The sequence below is a fragment of the Macaca fascicularis genome, chromosome 5 (assembly GCF_037993035.2).
Source record: "Macaca fascicularis isolate 582-1 chromosome 5, T2T-MFA8v1.1".
NCBI lineage: Eukaryota > Metazoa > Chordata > Mammalia > Primates > Cercopithecidae > Macaca > Macaca fascicularis.
In genome coordinates this window covers 108873186-108892952 of record NC_088379.1, presented here as the reverse complement: position 1 = coordinate 108892952, position 19767 = coordinate 108873186, and the positions used below count along the sequence as shown (strand labels likewise).

At 36.0% G+C, this 19767-nt stretch overlaps 1 protein-coding gene and 1 long non-coding RNA gene across 14 annotated transcripts in view; one reads left to right on the top strand and one right to left on the bottom strand.

Moving 5' to 3' along the window:
* Positions 1-1764, bottom strand: part of LOC123573605 (uncharacterized) — a 253758-nt gene extending 251994 nt beyond the window's left edge. For all 4 annotated transcript variants that reach the window (XR_012435333.1, XR_010586926.2, XR_010586927.2 and 1 more), the window contains exon 1: positions 1562-1764. This is a non-coding gene — a long non-coding RNA (uncharacterized lncRNA). The remainder of the gene's footprint in view (positions 1-1561) is intronic.
* A 112-nt stretch (positions 1765-1876) lies between these two features.
* Positions 1877-19767, top strand: part of CENPE (centromere protein E) — an 87799-nt gene continuing 69908 nt past the window's right edge. For 9 of the 10 annotated variants that reach the window (XM_065545292.2, XM_074040967.1, XM_074040970.1 and 6 more), the window contains exons 1-15: positions 1877-1999; positions 3419-3510; positions 4015-4104; positions 4229-4347; positions 5248-5367; positions 5797-5878; positions 6035-6102; positions 6185-6250; positions 9872-9923; positions 12458-12545; positions 12859-12988; positions 14255-14374; positions 15226-15384; positions 18633-18780; positions 19620-19708. In XM_065545292.2, the coding sequence (XP_065401364.1) occupies positions 1944-1999; positions 3419-3510; positions 4015-4104; positions 4229-4347; positions 5248-5367; positions 5797-5878; positions 6035-6102; positions 6185-6250; positions 9872-9923; positions 12458-12545; positions 12859-12988; positions 14255-14374; positions 15226-15384; positions 18633-18780; positions 19620-19708 (1479 nt within the window). In that variant the 5' untranslated portion in view covers positions 1877-1943. The remainder of the gene's footprint in view (positions 2000-3418; positions 3511-4014; positions 4105-4228; positions 4348-5247; positions 5368-5796; positions 5879-6034; positions 6103-6184; positions 6251-9871; positions 9924-12457; positions 12546-12858; positions 12989-14254; positions 14375-15225; positions 15385-18632; positions 18781-19619; positions 19709-19767) is intronic. The other variant, XM_074040968.1, reaches the window with a different exon arrangement.

Sequence of the window (19767 nt, the reverse complement as noted above, 5' to 3'; positions counted from 1 at the left end):
ATAAGCACAACTATGAAAGGCTGATGCCTTCTCTTTACTCGCAAACCAATCTCCTCTTGTCTCATTAGAAATTTTGATTAATCACATCTCCCTTCTCCTTCTTCATAGGTTCCTTGCCTTCAGCTATGTGGCATATTTGCCCACCATTAAAAATAAAAACTACAGTTAAAATATACCTTCCTTAACTCTGTATTTTCTTACTAGATATAGCCAAGTATCTTTACAGTCTAGCAATAAAAAAGAGTTGTTTATACTACCTCACAGCTGGTTAACCAACATTTAAATAACCAATATTTAAACAAATATTGAATGAATTGACTCAGTTTTCTTTACTGTTCTTATCTATTAACTAGTTTCTTTAAATTGAAAGAAACTACTTTCATCTAACTCAGTCTACCATCTAACTCAGTCCTCACTCTGCAAGGAAATTAGGCATATTCTGTGTATCTTTCCAGAAATTATGTATGTATATCCAGACATATTCTGTGTACATAACTGTGCACCTTGAATTTCTCGTAATAAATGAAACATCTTGGATAAGTTTCTAAAGTACACATAAAGAGCTAGGCCAGGCACAGTGGCTCATGCTTGTAATCCCAGCACTTTGGGAGGCCGAGGCAGGAGGATCGTTTGAGCCTAGAAGTTCAAGAAACGCCTGGGCAACACTGTGAGACCCCACTCCCTACCCTAATCCCCACCCCACCCCGTCTCCACAAAAAAATTAAAAATCATCTGGGCTAGTGATGTGCCTGTAATCCAAGCTACTCAGGAGGTTGAGGCGGGAACCCCTCTTGAGCTGAGGCCAGGAGTTGAGCCTTCAGTGAGCTGTGTTCAGGCCACTGCACTCTAGCCTAGGTGACAGAGCAAGAACTCATGTCTATTAAAAAAAAGAGAGAGAGAGAGAGAAAAGGAAGACAAGCACTATTTTTGAGGAAAAAAATACTGTATTTAGAATAGATTTCCCTCTCAGTTAATAAAAGTTAACAACTCAGGCCAGGAGGGGTGGCTCACGCCTATAATCCCAGCACTTTGGGAGACTGAGGTGGGTGGATCACCTGAGGTCAGGAGTTTGAGACCAGCTTGGCCAACATGGCGAAGCCCCCTCTCTACTAAAAATACAAAAATTAGCTGGGCGTGGTGGCAAGTGCCAGTAATCCCAGCTACTCCGGAGGCTGAGGCAGGAGAATCGCTTGAAAGCAGGAGGTGGAGGTTGCAGTGAGCCGAGATGGCACCACTGCACTCCAGCCTGCGGTGACAGAGCAAGACTCAGTCTCCAAAAAAAAGTATCAATCCATTCAGTTTTTCAGTCCTCAGTAATTATTTTCCCTAATTCAACCTCTTAGGAAGCCACAGCTAATGGAAACGAGTTACAGAAAGAGAGAAAGAAACAGGAAAAAAGCCTAAACTCAGATTTTCTAAGGCGCACAACAGGCTTGTCACGTTTCTGGACTGCACAGTGAGTTTCAACTCCTGCTGTTTGAAGTTTATTTTAAACTGTTGGTGCAGTTTCTTTAAAGGACAGCAATTCTGTTTGGGTAATGAAAAATACATGTATCTCTACCTGGTTTCGTCTACGGGTTCCAAACTCTTTAAGGATGGGGTGGAGGATGATGTTTGCTGGCTTTTGGCAGATTATAGTATTCTGGTATTCCAGGACCACCGCTCTCCGCCGACTCCCGGGCGCCCCTCCCTCCGACCCTCTTCTGCGACTCTCCGCCAGGCCCTTTAAATCCCCTCTCGTGTTTAGCTGTAGTCCCGCCGCCCGCCTTGCGTCCCCCGCGCTGCCCCGCAGGTGGAATGGCCCATGACGTCACGAGGCCACGGCTCAATCAGATGCAGCGTTTGGGAAATTTTAAATTTAAAGGCGGGGCGGCCCGTGCGCCCTGAAGCGTCGGCCGCGGAGGGTCCTGGCCATTTTCCTGGGACCTGTTCAGCCTAACACGATGGCGGAGGAAGGAGCTGTGGCCGTCTGCGTGCGAGTGCGGCCGCTGAACAGCAGGTAGGGGGCCCACACCACGGCCCGGTGCCCGCTGGGCCTGCGGTGCCGCCCTGAGCCGGAGGAGCCAGGCCTGCGGCGTTTCCAGGAGCAGCTGCTTCCCGGCTCTGCTGTCTAGTAACTCGGCCGCTGGCCACCGTTTCAGGGTCTGTAAAGTGACGGGGGAGGATCAGAGATCTAGAAGATACTTTCCAGCTGAGAGATTCACTTAAATTTAACTCAGTCTCGCTGACATTACAGACCTTCCCTTCTGTGCTGCTCTGCCTTGCCGCGTCTGCTTCTCCCTGCCCCATTCCCCGCCCTAGAGAAGTCGTATGGGACCGTGCCTTCCTAGCTCTCATCACAGTTAGTCATTTTGCACGTAACTGCTGTCTTCAGACCCCCTGAAGACAAGAGCTAGTCTGTCTTGTGACATTGAGTTAGTCGTCACTCAAGACTTCATTCATTCCACAAGTATTTATCAATTTTTTTAGTACCTTTATACTACACAGACACTCCAGTCATTGCCCAGTGGCTCTTCCATTCTAATGGGGAGAGACAGAAAGTAAAGTTGAAAATGTAAGATGTTATGTGGTGATATGTACTTGATAAATGCTATGGAGAAAAAGCAGGAAGAAGAATAAATGAAGTCAGTTTGCTTCGCTGGCTTCTGGCCTTCGACCCAAAATGCTAACACTTTGTGTGAGTGTGAAATTTTTATTGAACACGGGGTTTAATAAATGTAAATACCAAGATCAGGGATTTCCTATTTTTGAGGAGCTTGTTATCTAATGCCTTAAACCGCTGCATAAAGAAACCATTAAGATACTTTGTGACAAGTGTTAATGATGGGCGGGTGGAGAATGTTTGCTAGAGGAGTCATTAGCCCATCAGAGAGAAGACAGCTTCCGTGGGGTGAACTGGTGTCAGGAAAGTCTTGACACTTTTCAAGAGTGAAATAATGGCTATGTTACTTAATGGAAAGGAAAGTCAGAGTACTCCAGGCACAGAGAGGTTACATCTGTCATTTGGGGAAGACCTTCAGGTAGAGCTTAGGATGTATCTAGGAATTCAGAGGAAAATGGAAGAGAGAAAAGACATGATCTAGGACTCGTACCATGCTGAGGATTTCATAAGTTTCTAAAAGGTTTTAAGAATTTTAAGCAAGACAGACACAATCAGAGTTGCATTTTGAACCATCCCTTCATTTACCAGTACTGGGGGAGAGGGTGAGAATGAAAGCCTTCACAAGAATACACTTTTGAGGGGGCAGGAGGTCACTGAAGCTCCATTTAAGACTTGAATCCTCAAAGATGGACTTTCTGTCATTCTCTTCTATTATTATCTTTCAAAATATCCTTTAGAAAGTGAAATCTTTTAAATTATCCCTCCTATGACATGACTTTTATGACTGGCTAAAATGCAGTGTTTTTATTCTTTTAGAGAAGAATCACTTGGAGAAACTGCCCAAGTTTACTGGAAAACTGACAATAATGCCATTTATCAAGTTGATGGAAGTAAATCCTTCAATTTTGGTAAGCTTATAATAGCATAAAAAGTTACCGTATTATCCTTTTGCTATTAAAACTACAAAAGGTTAATCAATAATATTAGAGTTGTCACTAAAGATTAGATTAAGCCTTCTACAAACTGCTTCACTGGAAACAAAATTGTTTATACATCATGTGTTTAAGTAAGGTAACCAACTGGTATTTAAAACAGTTGTAATGACAGTTATCTAATTTTCATCTAGGTAGATTCCAGACCCCCATGTGCAAACACTATGCCTTACTGACTCTGGAAAGAACATAGAAAAGTTGATTTGTAGTGTATTTTTTGTGTGTATAAATGAACTCATTTCACCTTAGGGAAGGGTATTTTCAGAGAACCAAAAAGTTGAAGAAAATACTGTCTTAAATACTTGACCATCCTACATTCTGACAGTTTTACTTTTAGGAATAATTACTGATTTGCAATGAAAACGCAGTTGATTCATTTGGTTTAACTTCTGTGTTATTGTTGTTGCTGTTGTTGTTTAGATCGTGTCTTTCATGGTAATGAAACTACCAAAAATGTGTATGAAGAAATAGCAGCACCAATCATCGATTCTGCCATACAAGGCTACAATGGTTTGTATTCACTCAATGTTGCAGAAACATTTCAGTCTTGGGCGTCTGTGCAACAAGCATGCATAGTTTTACCCATTATAGGTTTGTTTTTAATCTTTGCATATGTGTGTTTTGTTTTTTGCAGGTACTATATTTGCCTATGGACAGACCGCTTCAGGAAAAACATATACCATGATGGGTTCAGAAGATCATTTGGGAGTTACACCCAGGGCAATTCATGACATTTTCCAAAAAATTAAGAAGGTAAGTAACTTAACTGGATTTCTAGTACGTACAGGTAAAACTAGTAAAAACTGGGTACGAGTCTTAGTGTATTTCTCTTGTAAAGATGAAAGGAAGTAGATTTACAGTTATTGTTTGATTATCCATGGTGAAAGAAGAAAGACATAGCATAGATTCACTTTTATCTCCACAATTTACTTTATAAAACTTAAATTTCTTTTATTCTTTCCCTTGAATTCTGCAACAATAATACTCTGAACAAAAAGTAGGCATTAAGGAACAAGAAAATTTTATCATGGTTAGCTCCACCTAACCATTTAACTATCAGTGATTATAAAGGAACAGTAGAAAGTAGATGTAGGTTAAAAAAAAAAAAAAGAAGGGAGGCAGAAAGCCAGAATAGGCAACCTAGTTAGTTAAGAGATGGTTTTAAATTAGCATTTTTATTAAAATAAGAACATCTTGTAGTGTGATAGCAGATATTCTTGTCTTGCTCCTGATTTCAGTGGGGAAACTTTAGTGGGGATACTTCTGGTGTCATCTCATTAAACATGATATTGACTTTTTTGCTGAGACAGATGTACTCCATCTTATTAGAGAAAAATCTACCCATCCCTATTTTATTAAATGTTTATATCAAAAATGAAAAAAAAAATAAGAACATCTTTTGATAAGGTTTTATTTTGAGCCTAGAGTTTGAGCCTAGAGTTGGTGTTCTCCCAGCTTTATGGTACTTCACTTTTCATTATTTCTGTAGCGATGCTTTTATATTTTTGTGTTTATTATTTTGTCAACATTAGAACCAAGGGTTTTCTTAGTTTGTTTTACAGACATTTTACCTCTTTAAGCACATGAGCATTTAGTATTAGGTTTTCACAATTGGATGCTTCCTGGTGTTTTTATATAATTTTTTTCTTCTAGTTTCCTGATAGGGAATTTCTCTTACGTGTATCTTACATGGAAATATACAATGAAACCATTACAGATTTACTCTGTGGCACTCAAAAAATGAAACCTCTAATTATTCGAGAAGATGTCAATGTGAGTAGCAGACTTAAGGGAGCTTTAAAATTGACTTACTTATTGAGTTTATTGTTCTTGAACATTTACCTGTAATTTCTATAGTTTTTAAAGTGTCTCCTATTTCTATAATATGTGAGGGTTTTTTTGAAGTATTTATATTCATCTGTTAAACAACATGAATAGTTTTCAAATACTGACAGCGCTAATATTTTGGTTTAAGTGTAAAAATAGCAAGATGGAAGTATCAGGTTAGAATTTGTGTGCTTTGGTATATGAAATAAATTGTGGGTATTCATAGAATTATTTGTTACATTTCTACAGAATTATGGTTCCATTTGCCACTTTTAACTTTCACAAATGAATTCTATAATAGTTTGCACCTTGTTTTGAAAAGCAAACTTGTGACTTCTATTTCTCTAATCTTCTCTGTAATTAAACTTGTTTCAGAGGAATGTGTATGTTGCTGATCTCACAGAAGAAGTTGTATATACATCAGAAATGGCTTTGAAGTGGATTACAAAGGGAGAAAGTAAGACTTTATGCTGTATTTCTTTAAAACATTTGTAAAAACTATCTTTTCAATCAAGCACGTTTAGGCTTCAAATCACACTTCTTTAAGTTAAAAATTATTGTGTTTCTGTGGATTTTAATATATATGCAGCTGAAATATAACTCATTTTTACAGAGAACAGGCATTATGGAGAAACAAAAATGAATCAAAGAAGCAGTCGTTCTCATACCATCTTTAGGATGGTAGGTAATTCTCTCTGTCTATCTATTAGATCTTCCAAGTAAGAATGCACTAATTTTTCTACAGCTTGCTTTTTCTATCTAGATTTTGGAAAGTAGAGAGAAAGGTGAACCTTCTAATTGTGAAGGATCTGTTAAGGTATCCCATTTGGTGAGTATTAATGAACCATAATAATGTACTGTATGAGCCAAAACAAAATTTAATTTAGCTGCTGGATGTTTGGTTTAATAAGAACTGTTAACTGAACTAAATGTGGGAGGAAGTCTACAACTTGTCTGCTTAGTCTTGTCAGTATCATCAAATTCCTAGCTAAAATGTTGTAGGAAAAATTCAGAGGATCTTTCTTCCTGTTATGTCATGGTTGCCATCTCCTAAAATTTAAATATCAGGGCTATAGGGTTATAGGGATTGATGTTTTTTCTAACCATTAATGAAGTAGAATTTTTTTCTATACACATTTAACAATTTAAGTCATCTTAGAATTTGAGGGTCTTTTTTAAAAATCTCAGCCAATGTAATTTAGGTGATCAACAAAAATCTAGGTTGGATGGTTAAAAAGTAATCACATTATTTTAGGTTTTACTTAAGTACAATAAGAAAATACATTTTGTATTATAAACATAGTATTTTAGACTAAATCCATTGAGGAGTGATACTGCATTCATCCTTGTAGCCCCAACACATTGTACCTATTTTATGTCTAATATAGATTTGTTGAATAAGTAAATGTAAGCATTATGCAAACATTCTTATATAGCACATAAGTAAACCTTCACTTCCTTCTTGCCACACTAAATTATTGCTGTCTGTTTCTTGCTCCTTTTCTACCCTTTACCATATTGCTTTATTCTGCACCTTTAGGGCCTAAATTCTTTAGCTTGATGTGGGATATGATTTAAGATTATTTGAGTAGAAAACTTCAGGGAAAAAAGCAATCTATGATATGTTTATTCATTTTCAGATTTTATAAAGTTAGATTATTAATTACTTAATATTCAATCCTAATTTCACCTTAGCTATTTTGCTATAAAATTGTATAACTTATTTTTAGTAGACTTTAATCTTGTTTTAATTTAACAATAAAAAACCAAAACCTAACCTCTTTTATTTTCTCATCCAACACTGTGATATTTCATATAATTTTAACTTTCAATAGTTTAGCTTTAATACTCTTGGCATATTCAGTGATCTCCTTGATGATTTTCCTCATGTTACTTGATGCTTTGTCATCGGTGTTCTATCTGTTCCAACCCTCCAGCCTACCCACTTACACTAAGAATCTTCTTGGAAAGAAGTCTCCTCTAAGGAGTCATCTCTGGCTCTTTAGAGGTGGCTCTTTTCTGATTATCTCCTGGCCTTGGTGGGATGATAATATCCAGTTTCTCTTAGCTGTACTCCTCTGTTTTCTACCCTGGCTTCTTTTTCTCTACCCTCCTAAAAAAATTGAAAAAAAAAAAAAACTTGGAGGTATCCTGTGGCCTTTCTTCCTTAATTCTTGCTCTCAAACATTGTCATCATTTCCATGTTGATAACTGCCAAATATTTTATGTATAGTCTCTGAATTCTAATTCATGTCTTCCTAAAGATAGTTATAATTGTGTCCCATCAATATCTCAAACTTTAATATGTGTAAAACGAAACTATTTTCTTCCTACCATAGTGAATATTCCTTATTTCCAGTAAAAGCAGCATTATCCTAGCTGCCTAAGGTGGACACCCAAGTCAATTTTGACTCATCTTTTTCTGCCTTTCTCTTTGTCCCCTTGTCCCATTTCTTATTGATCCTACCTTTGAACATTCCCGTGGGTGCTACACTCATTTACTTTCTCATCTCTCTTGAATTACGTCAGTCTCCTGGAACCTTGTCTCCATGACTCTTGTTTTTGTTTCTTGAAGTCATAATAAGGATTTCTAATATACTAACCACTGCTTTTGTATGTCACCTCCCGGGGCAAGATTTGGACACTCTTAACCAATCTAACTTTATTTCCTTCTGCTTCAATGAACTCCTCCCTCATAGGTTGGGCCTCTGAGTATCTTTGAATATGAATGCTTGTTCTCATCTTTAACCTTCACTCATGCTGCCTTCATTACCACTTTGCCCTTTTATTATGTATCTGTGTCATCTGTAGTGGACACTATGCAAGAAAAATCAGACTCAACTGGTAATGCATATTTACCTAACTAGTCTCAAAAATCTCCACAGAGAGAAATAACAAAGGTTTGACTTTCTTTCATATCACTCACAATATTTACTAAGTCGTTAGTGTGTTCTGAGCATGGTGTTGGGCTCTGAGACTAAAAAAATAAATAAACAAGACATCCCTCCACTGCTTCTCTTACAAGCAGTTTCCTCTGCCACCTCCCTAACCCAAGCTGGTATTATCTCTCACCCAGATTCCTGCCCCAGCCGCCTGATGGGGCTGCCTGCGGCTGCTCTTGCCCCTTCCCAATCCATCCTCCACCCAGTAGTCGTAGTGGATCCATTGTGGAAGCCATTGCTGGGCTTTATGCAGGGTTCTATTATTCCCTTGCATAAAGCCCTGCAATGGCTTCTCATTGAATTTAAACATTTCGGAGTTTTTTATCTTACTTAAAAAGTCCTGCGTAATCTGGCCCCTGTCTGCTTCTCTTATTCTATCTTTTCCTGTCTTCACTTCACCAACTGTTCCACACTGCCTTTTCTATTTTTTTGAACACACTGAGCACATTCTGCTTTGTGACTTAAATGTTTTGGCTCTCTTTTTGTCTAGACTACTGTTTCCCTTGAGCTTTTTGGGACCAGCTTCCTCTTCTCTGGTCATTCAGATCTCAGCTTAACGACAAGCCTTACACTGCTGTCCAATCCCGTGAACCTAAACCTACTGGCCCCTTTTCCAGCTCTATATTTAAATAATCTCTGTTACACTTATCACAACATGTTTCTTATTTGTCTTTTTATCTCTTCTCACCAGCCTCCTCCTCTATGTAGAATGTAAGCTCCATGAGAGCAGAGATCTTATTTATTTGTAGCCCTAGCACCTGATGCACTTCCGGGAGCATGATAAGTAGCCACTTCTTTTCAATAATATTTGTGAAATGAAAGAGAGGTCCAGCTCTTAAAGATGCCACAGTAAAGTCATGGTATTGCTACAGCATAGTACAGCTAGCATACATGAGTAGCCCAACAAAATAAGTGTTATAACTGTAAGTTGTATCTATAAGTCATGTTTATAAAGAGTTCTGGTTATGCAGTTCAAGGAGCAGTTCATCTGAGATCTGGCAGGGAGGAAGGATAAAGTAGGCAAAGCTACCTCGAGGAGATAATCTTTGTGCCTGGTTCTTAAATAAAGAATAAGGACAGACTAGAACATTAGAACTAACTGAATAAAGGAAATAGCAAAAAGCTTGTGCTTGAAGGTGTAGAAGTACATGGGGTGTTTGGGGAATAGTGAGTAGTTCAACTAGAGATAAGAATAAGGGATAGATAGATACAAAGTTGGAGCAATGCAAGTGCCAGCTTATAAAGAATTATATTTGCCATAGTAAGTTTTTGGACTTTGTATAGGAAACAGAACCTATACTGGCAGCATTATGGAAGATATAAAGAAAGGAACAGATAGAGAACAGTTTGACTCAGAGAAAAAAGGGAATGCCTAAACAGTAGCATGGGAGACATGGATACAGATAGAATATTCAGATATACCATGTATTAAAAATATTCTTTCAGTAGTTTGAATTTTATTATTTCAAATTTTCTGCCCTAAAGATTTGTTTTTATCTATCTTACAGAATTTGGTTGATCTAGCAGGCAGTGAAAGAGCTGCTCAAACAGGAGCTGAAGGTAATTAAAACTCATGAAATATGTTAGTCTTAATGTCTTCCTATTTTATAGGATTAAAAAGTACTACCAGGCATTTTTAGAAATTGATAAAGTAATTATATTCATTATTAATAATATTCATTCATGATGATTTTCTGATAAAAGTCTTTAACATAGAAATCAGCATCTGTATCTGGTTAATTTTTATTTTAGTCTACAATAGCATCAATTAAAAAATGAAAATTATACAATTGATGGTATTGTACAGCAGGAAAGCCCATGAGAATTCCATAAAAGCCATTTAAACTTTCAAAATAAGGAAATTAAGAAAGATAGTGGGGTATACAATTAATATACAGATACTAATTTTAGAAAGTTAAAATATTAATAAACAAAAACCAGTTAAAATATTTAGTAAAATATTTTAGTAGGTTATTTATAATAACCTAAAAGATGTGATACCTAGGAAGACACTCAACAAAGATTTGTACAAGACTGATATAAAGAAAACGTTTTGTTTTTGTTTTTGTTTTTTTAATTTTTTTGAGGCAGACTCTCACTGTGTCTCCCAGGCTGGACTGCGGTGGCACGATCTCAGCTCAATGCAACCTCTACCTCCTGGGCTCAAGCAGTTCTCGTGCCTCAGCCACCCAAGTAGCTGGGATTACAGACATGCATCACCACGCCCAGCTAATTTTTGTATTTTTAGTAGAGACAGAGTTTCGCCATGTTGGCTGGGCTGATCTCGAACTCTTGGCCTCGAGTGATCCGCCACCTCGGCCTCCCAAAGTTCTGGGATTACAGGGGTGAGCCACCACACCCGGCCTAAGAAAACTTGTAAATCAGACTTGAAGGACACAAACAAATACTTGAAAAAATGGAAAAGCATACTTAGATGTAGAAGATTCAAAATCACAAGGATATCAGGCCTCTGGGTTAATTTCTAGATTTAACACAATCCTAATAAAAATATCAAGAGTACATTTTCATGTTTAAACTAGGTAAGATGATTTTAAAATTTGTATGGAAACATAACAGACAAGAGTAGCCGGAAAAATTCCAAAAAGCAGAAAGTGGAATTTAAGATTTTACTATCTTACTATAAGATAGTAAAACACATTATAATGCCATGGTAATAAAACTATGTGAATTGTCAGCCCAGTGGAATAGAATAGAAAATCCATCAAGAGTCCTGAATACATACAGAAGTTAGAATACAATAAAAATGGTCCTTCAAATATGTGAAGAAAAGATAGATTATTCATTAACTGATGGCCATTTGGGGAAAAAAAATTATCCATATATCATATACCAAGGAATGCGTTATAAGTGGCTCAAAAATTTCAATATTAAAAAAAACTATAAAAAGTATTGGAAGTCAACTTACAGTGGGCAAACCCTTTTGTAACTGATACAAAGTCCGGATGCCTTAAAAATTTAAAAGCAACAAAAAACTGGGCAAAGATAAAAGTGAATAGTTCATAAGGCTTAAATGGTTTAGCTTGCACCTGCACTCTTGCCATTAGAAGAGCTGCTGATCCAAGGATTATTAGAAGTTTGTTCAACAGACTTGAGCTCATTCTGCAGCCTATTGTAGAGGCACTCAACTGAGCCTAGCCTACTTCCTCCAAACCAGTCCATCCTCAGACCTGTGAACAAAAAATAAATGCTTGTGTTAGCTGGTTGATTAGGTAGTAATGTTACAGCAGTAGCTAATTAATGCACCTGTGAAATAACATCTGTTCAAAGTTATTTTTTGCAATTTTTTTTGTATAGGCAGTAGATTGAAAACCTACATGTCCTTCAACAGGGGATGGGGTGGGTGAATGAAGTCTGATGCAGCCGTAAAATGGAATTTTATACTTCAAAAAAGAATGAAAAAGATCAGTGTTTACCGATATGGAAATTTTTCTAAGCTATGTTGCCAAGTGAAAAAAAGCAAAGTGCAAAATAGTATGTATGGTCTGTTACTATTGATATCGGTGAAGAAAGAAGGAAATAAATGTATATGAACTTGTATTTTTAAAAATCTCTAAAGAATAAACTAATAACAGTGGTGTCCTGGTAGAGGTATAGGAACTGGTCGAATATGGGATAAAAGTGGAAGGGAGCTTTTTCAAAGTTTACTTCTTTTTAAAAAACTTTTTGAACCATGTAAGCATATTAACAATTTAAAAATGAGAAATTAGAGGTTAATTTGGTTGTAAGTTCATAGTTGCCTATATTTAGATGTTGGAAAAAAAAATTGATTTGAACCGAAGAGCTACAGAAGCTCTTTCAGGAAACAGGTTTTTTTTCCCCTACATTCTTCCCTCCCTCTTCATTTTTTTCTTTTTACTATTTTTCTCAGGTAATAACCTTTCTGATTCACTTGAAGTGGGACCAATAGGGAAAGAGCTCCTTCTACCACTGATATTAAAGATGGGCTCATGTCTAAACCAGAGCATAGACTTTAGCATCTGCCCTCCAATTTCTCTCATTAACTTAGTGATAAATAAGTTTATCATCTAGAAAAGGAGTCAAGTTTGGTTTTCGTATTTGTTTAATAAATTCAGGTGTGCGGCTCAAGGAAGGCTGTAATATAAATCGAAGCTTATTTATTTTGGGACAAGTGATCAAGAAACTTAGTGATGGACAGGTTGGGTAAGTTTATCCCGTTGTGTACTTACCTACTAATTCTTACCTTTTTCATTAGGTTGAACATTGCAATATTTCAATGACACTCAAATGTACTGATTTTTTCCATATATTCAAAAGCTTATACATACAACTATAATCTATTGAATTTACTTTCTGTTTTAAATATTTTTTAGTTAGTAGTTTTAATCTGCCTCATATAACCTGTAAACTAATTTTTGAAACTGTGGCTGATTTAAGAGTTCTGCGTTAAAAACCAACTACTTTGTTATATAAACATTCTCAATCTTTTTCTCCCATAAACTTATTCCTTGCTAAGTGGTTTCATAAATTATCGAGATAGCAAGTTAACACGAATTCTCCAGAATTCCTTGGGAGGAAACGCAAAGACACGTATTATCTGCACAATTACTCCAGTATCTTTTGATGAAACCCTTACTACTCTCCAGGTGAGTTTGATTTTTATCTCAACTTAATATGGGGGAAGATCAACTTGAAGCAGAAAAAACTACCTACTAAAATTAAGCAAAGTTTTTTAAATTAACACACCTGTTATAATCAATATGTTGTCTACTAAATAGCATTTCTTAATTTAATTTTGCCAGACTTCAATTATTTGTATCTTACCTTCACAATTTTTGCCACATCCAACACTAGTTTACTGAAATTGACTTGATATTTTTTTAAATAACTCACTTTTTGTACTTAATTTATTGTAAAAGGAAACTTTAATATTAGTCCTATCAATAGGAAACTATTATTACTTGCCACAAATAGAAGGTAACAAAAAAATTGTATGTCTGTCTGTATAACAAAATAATTCTGAAATTCCTGGTAGTTAACTGTTGCCTTCATTTGCTCTGAGCCTAAGGCCTACATTTTCTATTTTAAAAAGGAAAGGAACCAGCCTGACCAACATAGAGAAACCCTTTCTCTACTAAAAATACAAAATTAGCCAGGTGTGGTAGCACATGCCTGTAATTCCAGCTACTGGGGAGGCTGAGGCAGGAGAATCGCTTGAACCCAGGAGGCGGAGGTTGCAGTGAGCCGAGATCGTGCCATTGCACTCCAGCCTAGGCAACAAGAGCGAAACTATGTCTCAAGAAAAATGAGAAATGTCAGCAGGGTAGCTTTCTCAATGAACGATTCAATGTAATCTAATGGTCACCTTCATGTACCCACCTAAAGTTACTTATGGTACTTGTACTCTGAGAAACATTGCTTTAAATAGATGTTGAGCACCAGATCAAGGTACTATCAGGTGCAAAGAGAAACTAGAGTCCCTAGCTTAACAGAATTAATGAATTCTGTGACAAGGCACATAACACTTGTCTTGCAACATAATTTTAGTAGTTAAGTAGTTAATAACTAGTATAGAGTTTAAAGGAAGGAGAGTTATCTTTGGCTAGAAGCAAAACTTCAGAGTAGAGGAAGCGTTAGCACTGGACCTTGAGGGGTAAATGGGATTCCAATAAGCTGATGTTTTTAAGTTCTCTCAATATATCTTTTTTTATTCTCCTGAAGACTATCAGCCAGGGTAATTTACAGAGCATTGTTATAAGGACATAGAATGTTCCCTTTGTTCAAAAGTATTAAGCCAACTGGAAAGAGTATTAATGTTTTTTAAACTTGAATATAAGAAAGCTAAATATTACTAATTAAATTTGAATTTTTTTAAGTGTTGAACACTTAGCACTTTTGTATTTTTTTTCCAGTTTGCCAGTACTGCTAAATATATGAAGAATACTCCTTATGTTAATGAGGTATCAACTGATGAAGCTCTCCTGAAAAGGTATAGAAAAGAAATAATGGATCTTAAAAAACAATTAGAGGAGGTATGTATGAATCATTTATTTCATTAAATAGAAAGAATCAATTTAGAATGGAGACCTGCCCAAATGCTCAGAGACTATTCATTCCTGAATATCTGAGTTGCTACAACTTAAGTTTTAAATCATTTTTAAACAAGAAGAAATCCACTCATAAAAATTTTAGTTTAATTTACTATAAATTGTAAGATTTGGTTCTTGAAATTATTTTAGATTTTGTTTTTTGTTTCAAAATCTGAGATTATCAAATGGGCCAAGTAGAAGTATTTCTTAAAATTTTTCACAAATACATATGAATTCGGTTAAAAAGAGAAACTACAGAGTTACTTAGAACCACTTTCTGTATTTTCATGTTATCCTGAATTCCTCTTCTAACCCTTAGATTGCAATCTAATAATATAGCATAATTTCTCATTTGTTTTAACCATCATGGTCCCCATATTTTGTAAAAAATCATGCATTAGTGATCTTTTTTAAAATGAGCTAAAATATAAATGGTAATCTTATGAGAACATCTCTGTCTTTACTATCGGACTTCAAGTCTTTGTTTTATGACTTCTGACTATTCATATCTTCTTAGACAATTAATACAGTTATTCTAACAGCATTGTTGTCTTATACATGGTATATAGAATAGTTACATGAGAAGAAATGTGCATTTTATTATAAGTCTGAGAAATTATTGATTATGGTAACTGCATTTTGATGTTCTGCAGTTAGAGTAAATTTTATTTCACTGAAATTAAAATTCTTATAGTTCATATACAAATGTTATATTTTATTCTTTTATGCTACTTTTAAGGTTTTAAAACTTAACCACATGTATTATTAACATAATCCAATATTGCATTCTATAGGTTTCTTTAGAGACGCGAGCTCAGGCAATGGAAAAAGACCAATTGGCCCAACTTTTGGAAGAAAAAGATTTGCTTCAGAAAGTACAGAATGAGAAAATTGAAAACTTAACACGAATGCTGGTGACCTCTTCTTCCCTCACATCACAACAGGAATTAAAGGTAAAATTAAAAGATGACAGCTTAAACTTGATGTACAGAGAATAGAATTGTTATTTCTATATGTTTATTATGTAGTATGCACTTTCTATCCTTTGATACAATATTTTCAAGAAACCCAGAAGATTTTGTGTTTTCACAGTACCTAAGAGATTCATTAAAAATACCAATTTCTGATTCTCACTTGTAGAGATTCTAATTCAACAAGTTTGGAGTTTATTTAAATAATTTATTTGCAATATGCTGCTTAATAAATTCTAAAGAAACTGGGTGATTGGAAGCCACAGGTTTCTAGAATATGTGGAAATATTATTTTATACTTAAACAGAAATATTAATCTCAGGAAAATTGGTGTAGAATATAAAACAACATAATTGTGTCAATGTAGAGTCTGCTGAAAGAAAATAAAAACAACATAGTGAACAAAATTCTGACTTTGTTTATGTGGGGTTTTTTTGTGTGTCTTTAATTGAGTAGGAATTTATTGAATAGACTTTTGGGGGTGTGAGGGTGTCATGGATAAGAGGATGATCTCTGGAGCTAGACTGCCTGGATTTAAATCTGTCATTTCCTAACTCTTGGCCTTAGACAATTTCTTGAATTACTTTGCTGCTTTTTCCTGTGGAAGTAGCAGTGTGGAAGAGCTTGATACTCACCTCATAAGTGTTGTGTGAGGATTAAATGAGATAATAGGTAGAATTAGCTCAACACAGCACTTGCCACACCGCATATTCTCAACTAATGTACGTTATTAATATGAATAAGCATTATGTACATTGGTGTACAGAACACAATCAAGAACTATTGGTTGAGTGGTGAGCAGGAAATAGCCCAATGAAGGACCTAGAGAAGAATGTTTCAAAAGAGACCTACATGTGCAAAAGCTTGGAGTTGTGAAGAAACATGATGCATTCCTTGCACTTAAGATGTTCTAGTAGCAGGGGCGTTTTAAACCCCCTTGAGGGATTTGAATGTGACGTTTTGCTAACAACAAAGAACAGCCTTGCATGTGACATCAGAATTATAGTTAGGAAAGATGTAGCTGCTGTGCACGTCAGACTGCTTGGGCCTGCAAAGACTGACTCTGGAGTTGGAGTGAATTGGATAAATTGGAGAAGTGTTTGGAAAGTAAACTTAGCAGGACTTTGTGGTTGTTTGGATGTTGAGGGCAGAGAAAGGGAGGAGGAGGTGTCCAGAATGACTTGCAAGCAATTCCTGGCTCCTGGGTAGCTGGTAACAATATTGGTTAAGTTAAGGAACACTGAATAAAGAGCAGTGGAAATGGTGGGTGTTTTATTTGGGATTTCTTTTGTTTGAGATATCAGGCAGTTGAAAATGCAAATGTGTGAATATTAGGTAGAAGATTTGAGATATAAATATCAATTTGGGCATTAACTACTACAGATCCAAATTAAAGTTTGTTCTGGTTGCATATTGAGAGAAGGCAACAGAAGGCAAAGTAACAGAAGGCAAAAGTCCAATTGGGTAAGGCAGAGAAAGAAGAATCTGTAAAGAAGCCCAGGTTTAGCTCTAGAGTTAAGAATAAAACCTAGTGAATATAGTAGCTAAGGGGAGAGAATATTTCAGGGAGGTAGTGTTCAGTGGTGTAATATTCTGCTAAGAAGTTAAATAAGATAAAGATGGACGAAAAATTATTTGCATTTGGAAACACAGCTTATTTGCAAACGTGATTTGAGTTATTAAGTAGCAGGGTTGTGAAAGCCATCTTGTAGTGTATTGAGGTGGCCTAGATGGATGAGATCTTGAATATAGTAGAAAGAATTGGACTACCATAGGAGAAACACCTCTTGAATTGGAACAAACACAGAGGAAAGGACAGGCCTCTGTGCAGGTAGTACTCTTAGGAGTTTAGGTTTATACTTTCTTTGTGAAATAGGTTTAATTTTTCTGCTGAGATGGCAGGTGATGGTAGAGTCATAAGTTTACAGAGATACTAAGGGTTTGAAATAGGCTAGCCTTTGTAGGTAATGAAAAAGAAAGCTGACAAGGGGGAAGGGAATATTGCCAAGCAGCATTAAAGATCCTGTTTATCTTGTCAGCCAGTCTTCTGGCTGTGTGGCTCTGGCAGTGCTCAGGAGGCTGATAAAGGTTTTGAACACAGTGTCATTTGAGTGTGCCATGTGGGGTACATGTAAGGGACAGAGAATGGGTCAAATAATTTGAGAACGTTAACCTCAAATTTCAAACATGATTACAGTGATCTATGGAATCTAAGATGATAGGGTGAGAACCAAGAGAGAGATGGCAAAAAAAAAAAAAAAAAAAAAGTCACGCAACAAGGGAACAGAGCTAAATAGCCCCTGATAAGCTAAATAGCTATAGTGGGATTAACTAAATTAATGATTTGGAAGGATAACAACAGTGATAAGAGCAAGAGGTCTAGGTTTATGACGTTCAGATAATGATAAGGTCCAGGTGTGACTTTGGTAGCAACTAGCATTAAACTGAAGGTTATTGGAGGATTTATATATGATGGGGCTTTTGCAGAGCAGGACGTGGAAAGGGCTGGCCATGTCAAGCAGAACAGCACTCAGGCATGACAGTATGCAGTATATTCTGGGGACAACAAGTAATCTTAAGAGGCAATGTGATGGAATGGTTGCATGGAAAGGCTCTGAAGTAATAGACATGGGCTCAGCCACCAATTGGCTATACAACATCACACAACTTCTCCAAACTTGTTGGGCACCCAGCTCATCTGTTAAAAAGATGTAGTAAGGTTGATACTCGATACAAGTATCATCTCATCTTATTTGACTCTCAACAACCTTAGGGTTGTGTATTTCAGATGTGATTACAACCCTAGGGTTGCTGAGAGAGTCAAATAAGATGAGATGATACTTGCACTGAGTAAAGAGACGAGAAGAATGGTGACTGTGAAACCTGGAAAAACTACTTAAGAGGCAGGCACAGGAAGAGAAACCAGAGTGAGTAGTAAGTATAGCAGCTGGGTAAGGAAAGAACCAGGAGATGGGTCCCTGAAGTGCTGAGGAAGGAGTGGATAAATCATGAGGACAAAGTAGGAAATAAAGAAAACTGTAGTTAGCGTGAAGTGAAGAGTCAAGAGTTTGATTTTTTTTTTTAAAGCAATATCCTTAGACTAGTAAAAATTTAAACTAGGCTTAATAAGAATTCTACCAAGTCAATGGTTTTCAAAAATAGAAACTAGTTCCCTTGTTTTATTATGTTTGAATACAAATCTATATGACATAATTTTAATTTCTTCCTAGGCTAAAAGAAAACGAAGAGTTACTTGGTGTCTTGGCAAAATTAACAAAATGAAGAACTCAAACTATGTAGATCAATTTAATATGCCAACAAATATAACAACAAAAACCCACAAGCTGTCTATAAATGTATTAGGAGAAATTGATGAATGTGAGTGCTTTTTTCAAGTGGAACTATGTTTGATTATAAAAGCATCCTTATAAAGGGAAACTATGTTTATAGCTCAGTTAATGTGATAAACATGTTTAAATACTGTGTATTTCACATGTGATTACAATAGAGATTATTATTTAAAATAAGTAATTATAAAAATACAAAAAAATTAGCTGTGTGTGGTTGCAGGCACCTGTAATCCCAGCTACTTGGGAGGCTGAGGCAGGAGAATCACTTGAAACTGGGAGGCGGAGCTTGCAGTGAGCCAAGATCCATTGCACTCCAGCCTGGGCGACAAGAGTGAAATTGTCTCAAAAATAAATAAATAAATATAAAGTAATCATAAGTTCTTTACTCTGATTCTCTTAAGAATGATGCACTAGTTGAAACACACGTGAGACAGGTGTTTTTATTTTTGTTCTAATTATTCAATTAAATTACTAGTTATATGGCATCTGCCTTTGCTAATCTTAAAAGAGTGGCATTGACATAGGAATCTGTTTCAAAATTATTTCTTCAATAGTACAGTCTGTTGGGGGGGCATTTAAAATCTACTTACAATGATCAAATCTCAAATTCAGAATTTGTCCTTTTAACCTGTATTTCATTAAGGATCCTGAATTGTGTCACTAATTCCAACCAGTGGTCATCTTAATTCATACAATAATATAAATCACCGTATCTATTAATGTACTTTTGGTATTCATACTCTGAGAACATATTAGTTAATTTGAAGTTCTTAGTATCTCTGATAAGAATTTTTTTAGTAATCTTTAATTTGACTTAGGAAATTTGGTAAACATGTTTATGGACAATTTTTTTTTCTCTAATTATAGCTGTCTGTTCAGAGTCTGATGTTTTCAGTAACACTCTTGATACATTAAATGAGATAGAATGGAATCCAGCAACAAAGCTACTAAATCAGGTAACTTAATGTATTTTACAGCATATAATGCTTTTACTCTTTTTAAAATTCTTTTGTTA